Source organism: Prionailurus viverrinus, chromosome A2 (genome assembly GCF_022837055.1).
Source record: "Prionailurus viverrinus isolate Anna chromosome A2, UM_Priviv_1.0, whole genome shotgun sequence".
Classification (NCBI taxonomy): Eukaryota; Metazoa; Chordata; class Mammalia; order Carnivora; family Felidae; genus Prionailurus; species Prionailurus viverrinus.
In genome coordinates, this window is record NC_062562.1 from 122,494,351 (window position 1) to 122,516,748 (window position 22,398).

The 22,398-nt window shown below is 55.9% G+C and overlaps 1 protein-coding gene across 1 annotated transcript in view; it reads right to left on the reverse strand.

Annotated features, from left to right (window-relative positions):
- The window catches only part of CRHR2 (corticotropin releasing hormone receptor 2), a 30,888-nt gene continuing 8,490 nt past the window's right edge, over positions 1-22,398 (reverse strand). Inside the window, exons 3-12 of the mRNA XM_047851027.1 lie at positions 16,754-16,839; positions 14,983-15,092; positions 14,505-14,622; positions 12,239-12,392; positions 11,662-11,722; positions 10,086-10,158; positions 3,835-3,920; positions 3,519-3,654; positions 3,071-3,112; positions 1-1,645 (exon numbers count right to left, since the gene is read on the reverse strand). Coding sequence (XP_047706983.1) covers positions 1,505-1,645; positions 3,071-3,112; positions 3,519-3,654; positions 3,835-3,920; positions 10,086-10,158; positions 11,662-11,722; positions 12,239-12,392; positions 14,505-14,622; positions 14,983-15,092; positions 16,754-16,839 — 1,007 coding nt within the window. The 3' untranslated portion in view covers positions 1-1,504. The remainder of the gene's footprint in view (positions 1,646-3,070; positions 3,113-3,518; positions 3,655-3,834; positions 3,921-10,085; positions 10,159-11,661; positions 11,723-12,238; positions 12,393-14,504; positions 14,623-14,982; positions 15,093-16,753; positions 16,840-22,398) is intronic.

Genomic DNA, 22,398 nt, shown 5'->3' on the forward strand with positions numbered 1-22,398 from the left:
CTCCCTCTCTCTCTGCCCCTCCCCTGTTCATGCTCTGTCTCTGTCCCAAAAATAAATAAATGTTGAAAAAAAAAATTAAAAAAAAAATGTATGTAGAAAATATTAGATGTCAACTTAAAAACATGCAAGATGGGATACCAGATTACAAAAAAAAAATGTTTTGGGAGTATTCCTAGAGCAAAAGCCCTTTTGAATCCTGGCCTGATGGCTCCTCAGTCCCTTCCACTCCCACCGTCTCCTGGAAACTCCCTCATGGTTGTTCACGGAGACTGTTGGGGCCTTGTCTACACTTGCCTCTGGATTTCAGGTCACTGGCCTTTGGGACGGGCTGCGGTCTGCGAATTGCACCCGTCCTCTGTGCTGAATTAAACTGCCCTTGGTTGGGGAGGAGGGGCAGACACTGTCCCGGGAAATGATAATGGACAGACCTGCAGACACACAGGTCAGAGATGGAGAACCAGCCCTAGGCCAGGGCCATGGGCTCTGCAAACGAGAATGGATCCAGCCCCCCATCCTTGGCCACAGCACCCCTTCGCATGCCTGGTTGACTTGACCTGAGGGGAGGCTGTTTCCACAGAGGCATGGTTTATTTCGCAGAGAGCAGAGACGTGGTTTCTGAAGGGGAGGCTGAAATGAAGCCCAGTCTGAGGTGGGGGTTCGGAGATTGGTTCTAATCATCAAAGACCCACTTTGGTTTCTGATATTCCAGTCCTACTCCTTGCCCCGGCGGGGGAGTGGGGGGCAGCCTCCTCCTCCCTTGTCCTGCTCTACACCTTCTGGTTGGCCTAACAGTGTATGGCTGCCCTGTGTCTTCCTCCCCACAAGTCCCTCCCCAAGGTCCCGAGCCTGTGGAGAAGAGGTCTCCGAAGACAGGAAGCAGCATCCTTCCTAGGACCCCAGGGACAGGAGCATGGCTGGGGAGGGGCAGAGAGATGACCTGGTCTGGGGTGGGGGGTAGGTGAGAGCCCCTGGGATGAAGCCAAATTAATCCTTTACTTCCTATTGCTGTGACCACCACCCTCAACCGCAGAGGGCAGCACTGAGCACGGAGGCAGAAGGCAAGGAGAACCAACCGCATTGAAGGGGGCAGTGAGGACCCCCAGCTCTGCTGAGAACTAGCTGTAGGACTTGGGCAGGCCCCTTCTGGCTCAGGGCCTCAGTTTCCTCATCTGTGAATGGGGCTACGGTGAGGATACAGTGAGAGGCTGGTGTGGGCAAATGCCTGAAGACTTGTAAACTGCTCCTCTGGCGGGGGGTGGCTGGTCCCTGTGACTCCCCTCTGCTCCCTCTGCACTGACACTTCCGGCCCAGCCGGCCCTGGCTCCTGAGAGCCTCTCACGCCGCCTGCCGCACAGCCTCTCTCTGGCTGGCCGGGCTGGTCTCTTCCCTCCCTTCCGCCCCCACCAGGGCCCGCGCAGCAAGGTGAACCCAGAGACAGGCGCCAGACAAGGATGGGGAAGCTGTCCCTAAGGTGGAGTGATGGGCGAGCGGGGTGGCGGAGGGGTCACACGGCGGCCGTCTGCTTGATGCTGTGGAAGCTGATCCGTGTGGGCGACGTGGGGATGGACGTGGCCCGGGCCACGGGCACTCGGAGGGAGTGGTGGTCCTGCCAGCGGTGCCACCTCTTTCTCACAGCCGAGCGGACCTGCGGGAGAGGCAGAGGCTCAGCCGGGCCTGGGGGGCCAGTCCTGGGACCCAGAGTCTTCTCCCCTGCCCCCTGCCCCTCGCAGGGCCCTTCAAGGGAGGTGGGGTGCCCTTCTGACCGCCACCCTCGCACCCAGGCACTGGCTGGTTCCAAAGGCAGGTCCTCCCCCTGAAGCCCCTGTTGGCCTTGGAATCTCAGCCTTGGTGCCTCTCCCCTCCTCTGCACTGACCAGGGCCCTCTGGCCTCATCCCTCTCCTGGAGAAGCTCCCAGCCCCCACTCTTCCTTGGGACACCCTGTCTTCCCTGCCCCATCCCTCTGCCACCTCATCGCTATGGTGGGACCACAGCAGCTTCTCAGATCTGCCTCTCGCTCTCCTGGGGCATCTGCCGAACTGTGAGCTCCTCGTGCATACTCAGCATTGCTCTCCCTCCTGAAAGTCCTTCCTCCAACCTCCTCCACCTGCTGACAGACCCTGCCTCACTGGCCACAGCATGTGCTGCTGAGATGGAGAGCCAACGGTTCTATTCGTTTCAAAACCTGACTGTCGCTGATGCCGTATTATTCTCATTTGCATGGTAAGAATTTTTCTGCACAATGGACCATGTTCCCCATATGCTAGCTTAGCGCACGGCTGGACAGAAGAAATGCCCCAGAGACATTCACTGTTTGTTTGCTTTCACAGCTCTTTCTCTCCCTGCCCTCCAGCCCCGGCCAGTCTCCACTGTTGGACTTCGCGGTCTGCGGTCTGCATTCATCGACCGAGACCTAAGCGAGCAGAGACACCCCACCATCATCCCCTGCGTCGGCAGGTGACGTGCCTCAGGATGGCACTGGCCCTCCTCCCATTTGGAAGCTCTCAGCACCTGGGGACTGTGTCTACTCTTTGCCCCTTAGCCCACCGTGTGTCCTCAGCCACCACTGGCCTATGTGAGCATCTCTCCCAAGCTGGTCACACTAAGATTCTGGGCTTTGCGACCTAACCAACCAGGCCGCCCCCGGTGCCTCGCTCCCTGGAGCTGGCCTGAGGGTGTATGGTCCTCCCTGTCGTGGGGGAATGTGCTGGTGTCTTTCCTGCTCCCTGGGTCCATAAAGGCCTGGCTGCGCGGCTCACACCTGACTCGCTCCCGGAATGCTTTCCCCTGTCACACCTGTGTTCTGCTTCCCTCTCCTATGGGACCCCTGCAGCCCGGGCTCCTCTGCTCATTGCTCGTCCGGCTCTCCGAGTGCATTTGTGAAGCGCTGGCGTGTTGTTTCTGGCCGGCACGGCTGGCCTTCTAAACTGGTTTGAGACCCTCAGGCAGGATTCCCGTTTCCCGAAGTCGGGTGGTAGAGCTTGGCAGAGCCAGGGGCCCAGGCACTTCCAAAAGGCTGGGCCACTCCACCGGAGTGGGAACTGAGGACTAACCCGGAGCCTGGTCTCCTACCTCTCCATTGAAGAAGCAGTAGAAGACAGACACAAAGAAACCCTGGAAAGGAAGGAGGGAGGCGTCAGTGACTTGCTTGGCGAGCCGTACGGCAGGGCTGGCCCGGAACACTCTGCCCCCAAGGACCCCAGAGGCTGAGAGCTGCGGGGAGCCCACCCCTCACGGCGCGGGTGTACTGGGGTCCACTGCAAGCGACAGGCTGCCACGAATCCTCAGAACAGGTGCCGGACCTTCGGTAGGTGCAGGCTAGGGTGACTGAGACCCAGTCAAGAGGGGAGCCCACTCTGGGGTGGGGGTGCCAGGGGCCGGGGCTCGGGATTAGTGGGTGCATGCATTCGTATTGCAGTGTGCACATATATACACCAGTCCCGGGGGAAGTCTCTGTGAGGACACTGGTGCCCGAGCGTTCTAGGGCAGGAAGGAGTCCCCATCAGGTCACACGCCCCACCTGGAATGACTGCAGGAAGGAGTTGAAGTAGACGAACACGATCTGCGACAGGTCGTCCTCCCCAGGGTTGACGAAGAAGAGCATGTAGGTGATGCCCAGGAGGGGCAGGAGAACCAGAGTGGCCTTCACTGCCTTCCTGGGGGGCGGGGGTGAGAGGGTGACAGGACTGGTCTGAGACCACACTGCAGGCAGGGCCCCACTCAGGTGCCGTTTCTTCTGGGACCCCTCAGCAAGCTCCCCGGCTGAGGACCAGGAGGACTAAGAGGGCCCGGCCGGAGGCAGGCTCCCCTCGGGGGGCTAAGGCGCCCACGCTCACCGGTACTGGATTGTTTCCGATGCGGTGGATGCTCGCAATTTCGTCATTAGGATCCTGACGATGTTGAAGAGAAATACAAAGTTGATCTGGAGGGGGAGGCAGGGAAAAAGGAAAGCCCATGAGGTGGGGAAAGAACCGACAGGGAGCCACTGACGCCTGGAGCCCACCGAGACGCATGCCCCATGCACACATCCATCCTACAGGTCACCCCAGCCCCCGCCTGGGGGCCCGAGGCCTCTGTTTCTCCCGCACCAGGACAGGCAGGCACTTTGCTCAATTCCTTGTCACCCGAGGGCTCCAGAGCCTGCTTCTCCACCTCCAGAGCCAAGAGGAAAAGCAGCCTTAGAAAGCAGTGAACAAGGGCACAAAGGCCGCTTCTCCTGAGCCGCAGCTCCTCAGAGAGTCCCCAAGCCCCTGCCCCTGCCTTGTTGATCGAGGGTTCCCCTGAGGCCCTTCGACCGTTGGAGCAGACCTGGCCAGGAGTGACTAATCTCTCCCCATCCATCCCCTGCATCCAGGAAAACTCTAGAACCGTCACAGACACATCTGAGGCCACGAAGATGAACGATCTGCTGGGCTGACTCCCAGGCTCCTGGAAGGACCTCATTTATCTTCATCCTGAGCCTCTTCCTCAGCATCAGAGCCCGCGCACGCAGCCTCTTCCTGGGACCTGCCCGTGGGGCCTCCTGAGTCATCCTCACGCTGTGTACGGTCACCGTGGGCCGCAAGCGTCCCGTCCATCTGCGTCAGCTCGTCTGTGCGACTGGTCTGGGGCGGGTCGAACCTTCCGGTGGGTCTGTTCTCCGTGCCTGTGTGTGTTTGCCTCAGAGAGTGTGTGTTCGTGTGTGAGCGTGTATCTGGGGGTGTGGGCAATGCCAGTGTTTCTCTCTATCCATCTCCGAGTGTGAGCAGACAGGAAAGTGAGACTCCCTTTCTTGGGAATCTCTCCCGAGAAAGTGCACATGAGTCAGAGGGTGTCTGCTGGCTCATGCAGATGCACACACACGAGTACATATGTGTGCACACGCATACACACAAATTCCTCCCGTGTCTCTGTCCTGAGAATCCGTCACTTCTTAAGCCCTCCTAAGTGCTGGGTATATATCAGGCTGGGAGTTGGGCTATACGGCAGACATGATCAACCACAGCCGGCTGCTCTCGTGCCCGTGGCGGCATGGCCAGGGTATGGGGTGGGAGGGATGCCTTCAGCCAGTGGCCCGCTGCGCTCTGCTTCTTCTTCAGGCTCGTCTCATTTCTAGCCCCTGCGTTTCTGGTATATTTCCTTGGATCGCAAGAGCACCATAACACATAGGGCAATCCTAATTTTCTCGTACAAGTGATACAAAATACTTGACCTTTTCTGATTCTTTCTCACTTCTCTGAGAGTAGAGGCAATATATTCTCATTTCTGCCACATTCCCTGCATTATATCCATTTACCCATCATCTATCAACCCGCTACCAATTCATTCAATTATCCATCCATCATCCATCCAAGTATCTACTCAACAATCCATTCATCAGTTTATCTACTCACCTGTCCATCCACTCACACACCCATCCATTCTGTCAGTGAGCTGCAGAGCACCTGCAGGCTGCAGGGTCCTGTCCCATGTGCTGAGGCAAAAGCAGGAACAGGGTCTAGTGTGGAGGATCTGGGAGATAAGGCCTTATCCTCTCTACTCCGTGAGGCAGGCAGTTAGTGATGCTGCCCCTGCCGCATCACAGCCTGGGTCTGTGCAGCCCGGAAGTCACTCTTCCCTTGTGAGCGTGGTTCCCAGCCTCCCCCTCCACCACACCTTCTCCACCTCACCCTCTCACAGGCACCTTCCCCTTCCTCCAGGGAGCCTCTCACCATCCAGCCCATACGGAGCTTTCCCTTCCTGGCCTCCCAACCCTGCCCCAAATCCCAGCTCTTCAGTGAGCACTGCTTACTGTCCCATAGCCTTGACCAGCCTAGTCTCTTCATTCATTCATTCATTCATTCATTCATCTAACTGACTTGCTATGTGTCAGGCTCCTGCTCCCAGAAGTCTTGTGGTCTGGAGGGAGGGGGGACATGCATCTTTCCTAAGGGGTCAGAAAGGCCTAGAGGAATGGCACTGAAGGAAGGTGGGGGATTGTGTCCCAAGCAGAGAAAGGGCCAGGGGAGAAAGCCTTGGGGTGGGAGAAATAGGCCGGCTGGGGCCACTGCAGCGAGTCCAGACAGTGGAATCTATCTACCTCCTTCTACAACAGCAGCTGCAGGGCCCTCCCGGCCTGGGATGTTCCCAGGGCAGCCTGCGTGGCATGAGCTCTGGGAATGTTGAGGGGAGAGGGTGCAGGATGAGAGGGCAAGGCCAGACCCTGTGGAAAAACTCCCCCAGAGAAGTCCAGCCTCGCATCCTCCTGCCCCGTGTGTCCGGAAGCTCTGATGCCGGCAGCTTGGGTTCCCACTGGCACGTTAGGTCCTCGTGAGGCACTACAGGAAGAATGCCCCAGGCTGGTCAGAGCTCTGGCAGGTGGTGGGTGTCAGGCCCAAGCTGGGGGTCTGGACATCACGGTTGCTACCAGGACCGACACGGGAGGTTCGGTGTTCCCTAACGTGGCCCAGGACTCACACCATTCCAGGTTTTGTTTTAGGAACTACACAGCTACTCCTCAAGCAGCAGCTGTGATCATTATTCCTATTTTACAGATGGACAAACTGAGGCTCAGATAGGCTACATCACTTGCCCCTGCCACAGACGTAGAAGGCATTGGTGTCAGGATTCGAACTGAGGCAGCTGGCCTCGGCATCCTTCTCCTCACTCCCACATCATGCTGCTGCTCCTGCAGGGGTTAATGAAATCTGGGCCAGACGGAAGGAACTAGAGTGAAGGCCCTCAGCACATGGCCGGGGAGGGGTGATCAGAGCTCAGGATAGCACCGCATGGCCCGTCAGCACAGGATCCGAACCTGTGGCTCCAGGGGCTGGGCAGTGCCCCTGTGTCCCGGGCCGCTGGTCCTCACGGTGACCCCTTGAAGCAGGGACTGGCATCCTCGTGTTACAGGTAAGAAACTGAGGCTCCGAGCAAAGAGCTCCCTCGGGGTCACCCCGCAAATCCCAGGCGGCTGCCGCCAGTGCTTGTTCAGGATGCCACAGAGCATATCGCCTCCCACCAAGGCAGGGACGATGAACAGACGCAGCTCACTGGCTCTTAACCTCCAGCGCATGAGTCCCATGGGCCCTCTCCACCCCTGCGAGGGGGAGGGTGCTTGCTGACTCCTGGTGCTCATGGGAGACCCTCCTCCAACTTCACTGTCACACCTGCAGTGGCAGGCAGGGAGGGAGGGAGAAGGAAAGGGGATGACATTTCTGCCTCCTGCCTTCAGACACGGTTCCCAGCCTTGGGGATGTCCTCTGCTCCCTCCAGTTCGGGTATCCAGTGGGTTTACTGGGGTGCTGCGAGGTTCCTCCTCTCACCGCTCCACAGTTCTCAGCCTCCTGTACTGCACATGCACCCGGGCAGTTAAACACGGCCAGCCTGCCTGAGCCCCGTGCATCCGTGGAGCCTGGTAACTTGTCAAGATGGAATTGGGGGTGCCCTCAAAACCTGGAGACCAGTGTGTTTCACGGCCCCTGGGGGCCTGGTCCTCACTGGATGCCTCTGTTTTCTCCTCCTGTTGGCATTTTCTAGGCAGGTGAAGCCTTAAAGGCCTACGTCCTGAATCCTATGATGCGCGGGGTCCTGGCTGGGCCGTAGAGAACCGGACAACACACATCCCTGCTTGGCAGGGCCCCGGACACTGTGGTTCTCCAACTAGAGTGTACGCATCAAAGGTACTTGGGGCCGTTGGTCCAAATGCAGATCTGGCCCCCTGCCCCAGACATTCCCAGTGGTGGGTGAGGGGCCTGGAATTTCTATTTGGAACAGGGGCTGCTAGGACATTGCTGGGGGGAGCACCGAGCGAGGAGACTTTAGTCAGACCCGATGTGGCACACCCTGTAGGCATGCGGGGTTCCGGGGTTCCGGGGACCTGCGTTCACCAGCAGCTGCAGGGGACGTTTCTCGGCCTCAGGCTTCCTCTGGGGGTGGGGGGTGGGGAGCTAGTTCAGCCTCAAAGCAGGGGACCTGGAAATATGGGGGTCTCCTGTCCACAGAGCAACCTCCACTGATGGGGCATGAAATGTGTAGATACGTAACCTAGCTTCCAAACCTTCCACGGGGAGCAGTTCTGAGACTCTTCTGCGTGGTTGCCTCCATGGAAGCCAGCTCGTCACCTCACCCTTTGTTGGTTTCTTCCTTCCTTGTCCTCCACTCCCCCCTCCCTCGCTGTACTTCCTTGGACCACCTCTCACTTGAACGCCTGGCACACGATCTTGTCACATGGCGCTAATTCTGGCTGTTCAACTGGCATTCGTGTGGCCCTGGGCAAGTTGCTTAATTAACCTCCCTAGCTTCTGCTTCCTCACCGGTCCAAAAGGGATACCACAGAGCCTGTCTGAGAAGGTCGGCACAGGTTAAAATACTCATGGAGAGCACTGAGCCTCGGGCCTGGTCCAGAGCGGAACCCAAGAAGTGCCACGTGCCTTTCCCATGACAACAGCCTCCTACAAACTGAACCAGCCAATTCACTTCCCGGAACCCAGAAATAAGCTCGTTCATGTCTTTCAGCAGCAGAAATGCAGCTGTGAACCATTGGGGGAGGGCAGAGCACTGAGCACGTATCCAATGCAGAAGACAGGCAGGTGGTGGGGGACCGGCCCCGAGTCTCAGCTCAGCAGGCAGTTTCATCTCAGTTCCTTCATCTGTAAAATGGGCATCATAATTCCCGTTTCCAGGCAGTGACGATATGAGATTTGGAGGTAATGAGGACGGGGCTTCTGGACAGGCTCAGTCTGGAACCTGGAAGCCTTTTACGTGTGATGGCTGGCCGTGTGCTAGGCCCAAAGGGAGAAGCAAAGGGCTCTTGGACCGAGAGGTGAGGGCAGAAGCAGAGAAAGAGGCGTGGAACAACAGGTGAGGAGTGGGGGCTGGCACGGAGCCCCCCGTGCCTTTCTCCCCTTCTCCATTTCCTTACTGCTGCCCAACATCCTTGCAGCCGGGAGTCCCTCCCCACTCTTGCTGACCACCCCCCCCCCCCCGCCCCCCAGGCCAGCCTTCCTTGGCAGGATCCCAGATTCACAGAAAGCCCTGTCCCTCCACGATGGGCTCTCAGCAGCTGGCTGGGAGGGGACGGGTCTCAAGGGGTTTCCGTTCACACTGGGGGTAGGGATGAGTGACTCATTGCAGCTGGGACTCCAAGGACACTCACTACTTCTGCCTTTGAAATGAGGTGGAATTTCTGATGGTGGAATTTCAGGCAGTGGGTAGAAACCTCCCTAGTCATCTCTAGTGCATATACATCAAGGACACTCCAAAGATGGGGGTCATATGAATCCCAGAAGAAGTCACAAAAAGGAGGAGAGTCAGGAAATGAAAGAGATAAACACTCATTGTCTCCAAGGTAGACCAAAGAACCCCCGTTAGGCACCTGCTGTGTACAAGAGGAGGATGGCGATTGTATCCCACAAGGAGCGGGTGGCCCTTTAAGGAAGTTGGTGCATACAGGAGCCCGAAATTACCAAGCCTGAAATAAGTCTTACGTAAATGCCAATTTCTTATGGGGCTTTTTTGCATGTCTCTTTTTTAAAATGTGTGATATATAGTGGGTTCGCTTTTGCAGAACGCGGCCTCTACTTAAACTCTACCTTAATTAAAGCTCGTTATGGATTAAAGACGTGGCGCAATTATACCTTAGATGTGAATACATTTGGCAAAGGGCGGGGAGCTGGACAAGGAACAATTGCTCATTACGCTTCATTCTGGTACCACTGTACCAGGCTGGGGGCGGTGGGCTGGGCCCCGGAGGGGGGCGCTGGGGGCTGAGGAGGATGTTGGTCTGAGCTGAACAGAAGTCCACACCCCCTTCTCTTGCCACCAGCTGCCCCCTCACCTGGCTGTCTCAGGACCTGGCAAGGGGACGTCAGATATGGGAAGCGCTAGAATTCTGCCGGTCAGAACCATTCTCTGCCCAGAGAGAGAACCCAAGGGCCAGAGGTGACGGGGCTGCGCCAGGGCATGAAGCTGGAGAAGGGATAGCAGGAGGGGGTTGCCGGGAAGTGGGCTGGCGAGTACGGAGTGTGTGCAGGGGCCATTCCAGGCCATGTCTTCCCCAGCATCCCTGCTGGGCAGGTCCTCTGCTGTCCTCCTGGTGCCCTCCCCATCCCAGTCCCCACTGAGGACCTACCAGGAGCACGAGGATGATGGGGCCTTGGTAGATATAGTCCACCAGGTCACCAGGCTCCTTGCCAAACCAGCACCTGCAAAGACGGGGTGGCTGTGAGTGGCCTGCTGAGCGGTAGTCTGGGCACCACAGTAGACCTGGGCCCAGGGTTCTCCGGCTTGACCCTTCCTGAGACCCAGTCTCTAGGGCTGTGCCTTCCCCAAAACCGTGGGGCCTTCTTGGCTCACCCCCGGGCTGCCTTTTACCTTCCATGGAGGGCCTGGTCTCCCCAGCTGGAGACCTGGGTCTCCTCCTCCTCCTCCCTCCCCTCCTCATTCCAGACTGCTGGGCCCAGGGCAGGCCATGCAGGAGGCTCGTGAGTGATGGGACAGCCAGTCCCCGCCTCGCTGGCCCAGGGCCCAACCACCCTGTACCACCTGTTTCTGCATCGCCTGGAACCTGCCGCCCCACGTGCCAGGTACTCGGCTGCACAAAGCAACAGATGTAGAGGTGGGAGCGGTCTCTGGGCCTGAACTCTGGCCTTTCTCTGAGCTGAGCCTCATTCACCCAGTGAGAGGAGCCCACTGCTCCCAGGGGCTTGGTTATTCTCTGGGGATGCTGGCGGGTGGAGAAGCTCGAGTCCAGGGGAAGGGTGGGCCCGGGACACAGTCTGGCTCTGTCAACAACTCCTGCTGCACCTCAGGAAGGTCCATGTGGACTTTGGGCAATTCTGGCTGTGTCCTCGGAAACCTTAGAGGTCACCCAGTGCACACGGCCTTAGACAGGGATCTGTCCCTGGTACCTGCCAGCACCGAGGTTTCTGATCTTTGCTTCAACACCCCCTTGGACGGGAACCTCACTACTTTACAAGGCGGCCTTCTTACTCTTGGGTAGTTTTTATCATCAGGAGCTCTTTCCGATGTTGAGCTCTTGGAGCCCACCCAACTCTGCCCCTTGCTCCCAAATCCCATGCTTTCTCTCGCCTCGGAGACCCCTTGGAGATTTTTATCCAGAGACTGACATTCCCCTGTCCCCTCTATTTTCAGCTGGAGGTACCCAACTTCCCAGCCACTTCTTGGCTGACACGTGGCCAGAACTGCCATCATCTGGGTGTGGCTTCTATATCAGCATCTCTGGTGCAGGGAGGGTCCCAAGATAGGACAATGTACCCTCGGCAGAGACTGGGAGGCCTGAATAAAACAAGCATCCACTGCCCTGGTCCAGGGGTCTGTGAAAAAGGCTCAGTGACACAGCCTTGGATGTGCTCTAGGCTGAAAGCCTCCTGTATATACCCTTGGCCAGACCTGCCACTCCGAGGGGGAGGCCTTACCAAAGGCCAAAGGCCTTACCAAAGGGGGGTCAAGCGTTAGGGCACTTAAAGGAGCCATGGCTCCTAACTCAGATCAACAAAGTTGACTTGACATCTACCACATGAGTACCCCTGGGTGCCAGGGATTTTTTTTTTCTTCAATTTTTAAGACAATGGGAAAATAAATCTGTCCTGGAAGGACTTCATTTCCTGCCCCATGGCTTGGCTGGAGCCCTTGGCTGACCTTTTCTGACACCCTGCGGACCCCTGTGACAGGTCAGTCCTACTTACTGTTCATTTTCATAGTAGAGTTTGCCAATGGCCCAGGCGATGATGATGGGGCAGGGGATGCCTGAAAGAAGGACACACACAGGCTACAGCGGACAGACAGACGGACAAGGACCCTCCTGTAGAACACAGGGTGAGGGGACCACAAGGGGCCTGGAACCAATCGCCAAGCGCATGGCCATCCATGGTCCTAGGAGGGGCCTGCCCTAGACCCTGACCCCACCCTTCCCCCTCTCAGCATCCCCCTGCTAAACAGGTCAGACAGATGAGGGGATGGCACGGTTTTCTGAGATTGTTGGATAGAGAAGTGATGCTGGCTGGCTTCTCCTTCCCGGCGAGAGACAAAGGTCCTTGGATTGGCCTTTCCAGGCAGAGAGACGAGGGCTACTTGTAAAATGTTCTTTTGGAGGGACAATTTGCTCCTTCCTCACCAGCAATGGAAGGGAGTGTGCATCCTCAGACTGTCCTGGGGACAGCAGGCAGGGCTGTGGACCTGTACTTGGACCCAAGATGAAGGGAGGTGACCTTGTCAGCAGTGCCCCCTCCCCACCAGGCCCTGCGGCCTCCCCGGGAACCTCACACCATCCGATGAAGAGGAAGAGCCACTTGCGCAGGCGCTCGGTGGAGTAGGTCATGACAATGGCCGTGTGCAGGTAGCAGCCCTCCACGAACATCCAGAAGAAGTTGGTCACCACGAAGTAGTTGAAGATGGTGGTGATGCAGCGGCACCAGACCTGCACGGGGCAGGCGGCGGTCAGGGGCCGCCTGGGGCCGGGGCCCAAGTGTGCCACGGGCGCCCGTCTGAGTCGTCTAGTGGACACGGTGTTAAATACCCTCGAATCTCGCTCTGGGAAGCTTCAGCCGCCGCCATTTCTCTTTCATGGTTTTGGAACCAGTTAAGGCGCCGGTCTGCCCTGGTTCCTACTTCGGCGTCTCCCCAGCACTTTCTAATCTCCCTTTTTAACAGAGAAAGAGGGAGCCTGGCTCTGAGCTTTCTGCAGGCAGGGGCTAGAACTGAACAACACTATGGTGTTTTCGTAGTCATTTTTCTGAGAGTCACCTTCAATCCACAGCAAGTCAGACTGGTGTCCACTCAATATGAAATTGCATGTAGGAAAAAAGGAGGGGGTCAATGAAAAGAAAGTTGTTATGTAAATGACAGAACGGGGTTCATGAAGGGGAGCTGTAGCTCTGGAGGGGTTCTGTAGAATCTCCCGTTTGGGAAGATTCTGGGCTTAGTATGATCACTGCTGGCTACGGAGGGAGACTCACCAACGCCGGGCGAGTCGACACATCCCTCTGAGCCTCAGTGGGACATGGAGAAAGTAAGAATGCCATCTTACAGGGCAGTTGAAGAAGATGAGAGTGGCTAAGGCAGGCACCAAGAAATGAAGGTTACGTTGCCATCTGCCTTCCCGGCAGAGGGAAGGGGATTGGTCCTTGTCCCTTTGAGCAGGGCTACTTTCCTGATACCCTGCAGACTGAAGGTGGGCATGCAGACAGACAGAAAGCCTGTCCGGGGCCACAGCAAGCCACGGCCAGGCCTCAGGCCTCCAGGCCAGAGCTCTACTCAGCAGACCCTCCCTGGCCATCTTTCCCCAGGCTTCGTCCCCCAGGCATACTCAGAGCCGAGGCTGAGATAAGGGAATGGTGGTCAGAGGAGCTCAAGTTTTCTGCCCCGCCCCGTGGACAGCGCATCCCCTCTCTGGCTGGCTCTGACAGCTGTCAGACGGGCCTGTGCTGCTCTGGCCTCTGCCTCTGCAGCTTTCTCCCATGGTCCCAGCCCTGATCTTGGGCCCCATGTGGTTGTCTGTCTCCTCTTCTCAAAAAGTCCTGCCGAGGGGGGAAGCTAAAGATCCCCTCCTCCCAGCCTTGCTTTTTCTCCAAGTTAAGCGACAGTTTATGAGCTCAAACATCGGGCTGCAGCATACCCAAAATGGGGTTTAACTCAGTTAGCACTGAGGCAGGGCTTAATGTGGGGCCAAGTTAAGGGTCAAGCCAGGCCTCATGTCGGCGCAGGCCCGCTGTCCAAAGAAAATGTATTGAGAAGTCTCTGATGGTGTGCCACAGAACTCTGTGCTTGGCCTCATTAGTCTGAGTGGCCTGGACATACATAGTACAGTGGCAGTTGACGCAAATCCAGGGGCACATAGCAAACACGTGGGGTGGCCTGGTCAAGATCCTGCTGGCTCAGATGTAGAGGCATCAGTAAAGACTCACATAACCTGGGGCGCCTGGGTGGCTCAGTTGGTTAAGCGGCCGACTTCGGCTCAGGTCATGATCTCACGGTCCGTGAGTTCGAGCCCCGCATCGGGCTCTGCGCTGACAGCTCGGAGCCTGGAGCTTGCTTCGGATTCTGTGTCTCCCTCTCTCTCTGACCCTCCCCTGTTCATGCTCTGTCTCTCTCTGTCTCAAAAATAAATAAACATTAAAAAAAAAAAAAGACTCCTATAACCTCCCTGAGCCTCAGTTTCCATGTCTGTGTCATGGGGAAAATAATCCTACAGGCGTCTCATTGGAATTAAGTGACATAAAGCTCAACAGAGCCGACTTCCAGCCTCTTCTTCTCTAAAGGGTCTTTGGGAGGCCCTGAATTCAGAAGATGGGGCGTGGGACAGGATCAGCCAGTCTCACGTGAGTTTAGTGCTGCTTCTAAGACCCGGGCCTGGCAGTGCCTCCCTGCCCCCACCCCTACCCAGCCCTGACTGGCCCCAGCTCTGGAGGGATAACGACTGGGGCAGAGGTGAGCTCAGGCCAGGCCTACACCTGAGGACTGGGCCTGAGAGGGTGCCGCCAGAGCCCGGACCCCGCCCCCCCCGCCCAGCCCCAAGCCTCAGCCCAGTGACCTCGTTGCTCTCATGCACTTCGTGGTCGATGAGCTGCAGCAGGAACCACATGATATTTCGCAGGATAAAGGTGGTGATGAGATTCCAGTGAATCACGTTCCGCAGACAGCGGATACTCCTGTGGGAGGCCCAGGTCAGGGGTCAGCCGGGGACGGGGAGTCGGCGGAGATGGGCTCTGCCTGGGGTCAGGGACCAGTGGGAATGGCGCCTCCCAAGGCCAGGTAGAGACTCCACCGGGGGTGAAGGCAGGTCTGCGCCAGGAGCCACATTCCCGCCTGTGGCGGCCATGGCTGGGTTGCTCAGTTCCCCTTTTGCATCCTGCAGGCCTGCCACAGGTTGGTGGCCTGGCACCTCCCCCACACTCCTGTCCACTGGCTTCAGGGCCCTCAGAGTGGAGGCGAGAATGTCTGGGAGGGGTGAAGGGGGTGCTGTGGGGGGAGGGGCAGGGAGAAGCGGCCGTGGGTAGGGATGGACTCACCGCAGAGCCAGGAAAAGCAGGAAAGCGGCCACCAGGGCTGCCACAGAGACGCAGTGGCCCAGGTAGTTGACAACGAGGGCGACGTGGTAGTGTATGTCGTACTTCCTTTGCTGGACAGACAGACACGTACACAGGCAGACGGAGGCACGGGGCGCATGAAGGTTTGGCTGGGCACTCTAGCTATGGCCACCCTGCGTGTCCTGACCTTGGAGGCAGAAGTGGCTTCAAGTGTCATCATCACACCTGGCTCCCAGGGCTCACGCCTGTTGGCCATGAGGCTTTTGGTATAAACGGCTGTAATCAGGCCTCCCGACATGCAATCTGGGGGCAGGCTTGGACACAAGGCATTCTGAGATATGCCCGAGGTGTGGCTCCCTAGATTTTTATGGTCTCTTTTAACTCTGGACTCGGAGTTGCCACACCTGTGTTTCACCTCAGCTCAGACCCTTGCTGGCCGAGTGACTGTGAGTTGATTTCTATCTCTGGGCCTCGGTTTTGACATCTGTACAGTGGGCCAAAATGCCCTCCTGCCCCAGAAGCAGCAAGCCCTGGGAAGTCTGGGGGAAGCCTTGGGATCAGTCTGCCCCGGATGTAGCAGGGAGGGGGTGCAACGTCTGTAGAGAAGTTAAGAACAATATCAAAACCAAACAGAAGCCAGTCTCCTTGTACTGATCCCCATGTGCCGGCAATTGTAAACAGAAGCAGTGATAAAATACTCCTTCCTGCCAGGGCAGGCTGTCCCCCACCCCGTGCCCACTGTGGTCTGCCGCTGCTCAGAGGGGCCGTGAGGTGGGGAGGGGAGGACAGAGGTCTGGCAGGAACCTCCTTCTTTCCTTTATGACCTGTCCCACTAGCCATTCCTGTGGCTCCACTGCAGACCCCCTTTGGCTCGCATTTTGTAGAATCACTTTCTCAGGGTAGATAAATGTTTTTCCTCAGAACTTGAACTTCTTTGGGGGGGGGGCAAGTTCCAGCCTCACTGGGGGCTGTAATGGGTGAAGGAAGAGGGAGATGAAGGGGGCACGTATCATTTTGGGTCAGGAGAGAGGCGTAGCTTCAAAGGAGAGGAGGCTGGCACCGTAAGCGGCAGGGGGTCTGGTTCCTGAGCAAGGGGGCTGGTGAGGTCTGAGCAGGACCAGCTTCTCATGGGGCTCACCCTTCTGGGGGCTGTGCTTATCTCCCTGCGGAGTCACAGAATCAGAATGCCAGATGGGTTGGGGCGCCTGGGAGGCTCAGTTGGCTAAGCATCCGACCTCGGCTCAGGTCACCATCTCGCGGTTCGTGAGTTCGAGCCCCGCATGGGCTGTGCGCTGACAGCTCAGAGACTGGAGCCTGCTTAGGATTCTGTGTTTCCCTCTCTCTCTGCCCCTCCCCTGTTCTCTCTTTCTCAAAAATAAATAAACATTAAAAAAAATTTTTTTTTTTTAAAGAATGACAGATAGGGAGACTGAAGCCCAGGGAGGAAGGAAGTCACACAGCCTATTAGATGTTGGGACACTGATCACACCGTCATTCCTTTCTTATGTCACATGCCATCTTGGTTGTGTCTTCTGCTAGCCGGAGCTCTCCCAAAGGTGGGGGTCCCTGTCCCCCTTCTCTACTATAGTGTCACTGAGCAGGGGACAGGACATGGGGGCAGGAGAAGCAAGTGCAAAAAGGTGTGGTTGGATTGCACAAGGACCGATTCTGTCACCCTTGGGATCCTCTATGCTCAACCTGAGTCCTGATGCTTATACGAGGACCGGGGTTGGGGCTGGTGGGAGCCACTCACCTTGTCATCCAAAATGGGCTCGCACTGTGAGTAGTTGATCCGTGAAGCCCACGTCCCATTCTCCAAGCACTCTCTGTAGGCGTTCCCTACAAAAGATGCCAACCACCAAGGGGCAGGTCCCTTCTCTCCTCAAGAACACTCCCTGGCTCCCTGGGGCCCACAGGATGAGGGCCATACTTCTCAGCCTCTCTAAGCCAGGAAACACAACGCCCGTCTAAAAGTTCACGTGAAAGTCATTTATGTGAAGGTTGTGCAAGAGGCTTCCCACACATGGCAGCTAAAAGGCATGATAAAACCCGTTTCTGACACAATCTGTGACTAGCATTGTGTATACTTTCTTCAATTGTATTTGAAACGGAACCTGACTGTGAGCCCTGGGTTGTGGCTGAAGATTCGCTGCTTTCAGCACACCACATAATTTCCATTCTTCTCTTGTTTTATACTTATGAGATCTGTACCTTCCCCACCAGTACCAGCACTTCTGTTTTCGTAACTCTGGGGCGCCTGGGTGGCTCAGTCTGGCACGTGTCTGACTCTTGATTTTGGCTCAGGATTATGGTCTCATGGTTCGTAAGATCGAGCCCCACATTGGGTTCTGCACTGACACTGTGGAGCCTGCTTGGAAGTCTTTCTCTCTCTCTCTCTCTCTCTCTCTCTCCTCCTTTCCCCCGCTGTGCTCTCTTCTCTCTCTAAAATGAATGAGTGAATGAATGAATGAATAACAGCTACCATTCACATAGGCATTTACCACAGACCAGAACCTCTTTTAACTGCTTTGGGTACGCTTGTCCATTCAGTCCTCCCAGCAGCCCCATGAGTAATATAAACCCATTTTACAGAGGAGGAAACTGAGGCACAAAGAGATTAACCTACTTGTCAAGGATATAAAAATGAGAAGAGGTAGAGCCAGGCTTCAAATCCAGAAGGTCTAGCTTCGGGTTGCCTGTTCTTAACCCCTAGGCTGCTGAGCAGGGGTACACGGGAATGAGGCACGTCTGGGGAAACAGGACTGTGTTGCCAGACTTGAGCTGCCACTGCCTGGGAGAGCACCCCCCCATGTGAGATCTCCCAGTGTCTGACAACCGGCCTCCCTGTTAAAACTGGAACATGATACGTGAAAAGACATTTCAGAGCACCGATGTCTGAGATATGCGAGTGCAGGTTTCGTCAGCGGGGAATGTAGGAAGGCCAGAGAATGCTTAGACTTACTTTCCTTGAAATCCTAGCTTGACCGTCAGTCCTAGCTCTTAAGCCACCTCCTCCAGGGAGCCCACCCTCAACTACCAAGCCAGAAGGAACCCTCCCACCTGAGAACTCCAAAGCCCTTTGCCAGCCTCTGCTTTGCATCATTAGAGTGTATCTGACTTCCCCCACTTCGTTAGGAATCCTGAACGATCCATTGTTTGGGAGTGACAGTGTACTAGGGTTTTCTGCTCTCGGGCTAATGGGCAGTTGTTTGTAGATTTTTCTTTTGGGTTGATGTTAGATATATGACATAAAGCTAATTAAAATAAATAGGTCACAGAGCACAGAGTCACAGAGTTGGAGGGGGAAACTTGGGTTGTTTTTGGAAGCAGTGAGTTCTAAAATAATTAAGGTACTTAAAAAAAACCCACTTCTGTTGAGCTTACAGTTAAAAGCAATGGAATTATTGAGGGAGCACTTGCTAAGGAGCAGAAACAATGGGGGAGATTCTACTAGCTTAATTGTTTTTTAATTTGGTGCTCAGAGCTCCCGGAGTTTTCAAATTCAGGGTGGTTACTGGCCTGTTCCTGCCTCCTGGGCCTGTCAGCTAGAGGCTGCCTTGGGCAGGGCTCTGGCCCTGGTGGGAGTCAAGGCGGTTCTGACCCCAATGTGAGGACACCAGCTCCTCGCCCCTCACCTGGGCACCCGCATCCACTCTTGGCACCCTTGGGTTTTCTCATTCCTCAGGGTTGTTTTGCTACAGAAAGGTTGTGTGTTAAGAGAATTTGATGCACAGGGTTAGTGATGTTACTGAACTAAAGGACAGAGTGTGGAGTGAGTCAAAAGGACCCACGTAGAGGTATCCCGGGAGGACAGATCCTTTTGTAAGATGAACAATCCCTTTAGAGTCCCTCTCAACAGGCCTGTTTAAAGCACAGAACATTTATCTTCCGGGGATGTGTTCATAGATGTTATCCAGCTTTCCTGAAGTTCAGTGCTAAGCCCCTTCTTCCAGGAAGGCCTCTTTGATTGCTCCCATCTCACAGATTTCTCTCCCCTAACCCCCCCCCCCCCCCCCCCCGCCACCCGCCTCCCACCTCACCCCAGAGTCCTCATAGCCTGAGCCTCACGCCTCATCCCTGGCTCATTACCTGGCCTGAGTTGTTCAGGTTCTGAGTCTGGTCTTGCTGATCAGTGTGGGGCTAACCAAAGACGGGAACTCAAGAATACTTTCCCGAGTATGATAGCTCTTGATGGCACTGACTACAGGGTGGGCTTGAGGGTGGGAGGGAGTCAGGATAGAGATGCTGCAAATCTGAGACCATTCTCGGATTTGGTCCCTCACTTCAATGTTCCCCCGGGGTACCAGGTTTTATGAATTCTGTCTCCTGGTTTTCTTTCTCTGGAACCCACCCCCCTTCCCGCCACCTCTCCACATGGCACTTATCACTTGCCCTCGCAGGTCTGGCACACAGCCGGATCTAGGCTGAGCCACCCCTTGAAACACACTCTTTGCTGCTCTCACCCATGGCTCACTGACAAACGCCTACCTACCTTTGAAACCCCAGCTCAAATGCCATCTCCTCCTGAAGGCTTCCCCAACACCCTAGGCATTTAAGGAGTCGCTTCTTCTTTTCCCTCTAAAAGCCTTCTCTAGGTCTTGCCATCTCTCGAAACATAGGCCTTCACATTCTCCTGTGCTTGAACCACAGCAGTGTATCTTTTTTACGTCAAAATCCCGTACTCACCCCTCCACCCCGCCTCACACACACCCCCTGCATTGGTGGGTCCCGTTTCACAAAGCAAAATTTATCCTGGCCACAGCTATAATACTTCTCTTCCTATTCTGTTCTAATGAGTTCTATTTATTTTATGTTCAAATGCTGGTCATGACTCACTAAATTGACTTCATAATCCACTATTGTGCTATAACCCATAGTTTGAAAACCAAAAAGCTATTTTAGACGATTTGCCATAATTCACTACGGATTTCATCTTTTTGGACCTGATTCTTTTTTTTTTTTTTTCCCTTTGCTGCTGAAGTCAAGCTCCCTGGGGTAGGTAGGCAGAGACCATATGGGAGTCTCTGGACCCCCCTTAGGAATCAGCCATCAAATACACCTTTTCAGCATCAAACAAACTCAGATGTGCCAAAACCTTGGAAAGCAGGGTCTGAGATGTGGGATGTGCTGGTGGAAAGGGGCTGCCCTCTTGGGGCCCAGTTGTGCCTGGAGATGAGGTTCTGGCTACAGACACCAGGTACCAGAGGACTGGAAGACAAATGTGCCCAGTTCTCCAGGGGAGCCGGCTAATGAGGACACTGTGCCCTCAAGCACAGCTTTGGACAGGAGAGACTAAAACAGGAGTCCCCTGCCCCCTACACCTGGGAATTATGGGAGGATGAGCACGGAAAGTCTGAGGGCAGGTGGCCAGACAAGAATCGCAGGGATGGATGCAGCGAGGTGGGTGCCTGTTCCCACAGTAACACAAGCGCCCCTGCCAAAGATCAATGCTGATGGTGTGCGGCATGGCCTGCCAGGGGCATTAGGGTCTGGGTGATGCAAGCAAGATCCTCTCTTCCAGGGCTCTGTGGCCTGGGAATCCTGGTCCCTATTGCTAGCAGCGTGCCAGATCTCTTCCCGCAAAGTGGCCCTGGTCTGCCGAAAGCTCCCATTATAACAGCCTTTCCCTCTTTCAGATGCCGACCCCTTTCGGATAAGAGTTCCTCGTTCAGACGGTCACCTGCGTGGTTCAGAAGCCAGGCTGGGAGAAGATGAGGGCTTATATGCTAGCTGTGGTTTTGTCTCTGGCTGGTTGGCTAAGTGACCTTAGCTAAGTCCCTTCCCTCTTGGCCTCGGTTTCTCCTCTCAGTAGAAGTAATGTACATCATCTAGAGGATGTCATTTATTGGCATGTCGGGTAGGTCAGGTATCTGTTGTGTGGGACTTTTCAATCCACTAAATGCCAGTGGAGCCATTATGGCAACCCCAAACACCCCTATGTCACTTTCAAGTGCTCGGTAGACTGGCATTTCTATCTCTGATAGTCTAGCTGACAAGGCATGGGGGACAGGGACTACAGGGACCGTTTTGGGTGGGAGTTACGGGGGAGTGGGTGCCAGAGACAGGCTGGGCATGGGGAGTGAATGGGACTGGTGGAAGGGTCGCAACATGGTCATTGGATATCTGGAAAGAAAATGACAGGAAGTTAGGGCAAGAAGGTGCTGGCAGGGAGGTGGGAAGGGCCAGAAGCAATATTTACTGAAGGAATGGGGTCACTGTGCACGGCAGGACCTTTCAGCACTGCGGACAGCAGAATGACACCACTCTCCGCTCCCCACCAAGGCCTGTGTGAGACACTGGAAAGCTCCTGGGACACAGCCCTCCCACCCTGCATTCACCCTGCGTCCCCGGGCCCAGCCCAAGAAGATCACACTAATTCAGGCCCTGTCTCAAGGCCCGGCTTCAGCCCCAGCTCCTCTAGGTGCTTCCAAGGCTGCTCCGGCCCCTCGAGGGTTGCACTACTCACTTCTCCCAGCCCACTCTGGGTCAGGATTGCTCCTTCCCAGCTAGTGGGGCAAGGCCAAGGTTGCCCTCCCCTCCGGCCCTCTCTTAAGAGCTACATAGAATCGAGTGCACGGGATGGACCGAGATGGTGCTGTTGTCTATGTGACTCTGGATGAAGACAAGAGACTCACTTTGGAGTGGGCCAAGAAGACCGCTGGCCACCTCGGGGGCCCAGGCTCTGGAAGCTGCACACTTTGTAAATGCAAGACAGTCACACATGCAGCAGGCATCTCGGGTCTCATACACATGCCACAGGTGGGCCGAGCACGACTGCCAGCGCTGTGGACACCGTCAGGACAACCCCACGAGGGGTAGGAATGGCAGTCCAAAATCGCAAAGCTGCTGTCAGGCATCCTCCAGATTCTAGGCAAGAAAGCCTCGACCATTCCCAGGAAAGCACGCTGGAAACGGAGTCAGCAGGCACCCCCTCTTGGGAATTTAAGAGGGGGAGCCAGTTTCTCCCTCATTTGGTCTGGAGGGGCCCGAAGAGGGACAATGACATGTTGGGGGTTGCCGAGCAACTGTGTTCCAGAAGATGCGGCAACTTGTGCCTCTACGGCGGTGTCTTAGCTACTTCATGTCCAGATCCCCAGTGCGGGAGATGCCTGCAGGACATGCCCGACGTCCCATCCTCAGTCCCCTTACTGACCTTCCCTGGGAGTTGGGCTACTCCAGACGTGGCCATATCCTTCCCGTCTGGCTTGGGGCCCTGCTGGGAAACCGTGGCCCTTCACCTTGGTCACCTTTCTTATCTCTTAATCTCTACTGCCTGAACGAGGCAGTGATGCTGTGGGGCATGACGAACAGTTTTCTTGCCTCCAGTTAAGACACCCTTTCGGGAAGCGAGGCAAGGTCATGGCACCAGCGGTGAGTTCCCCCGAACTTCCCAAACAC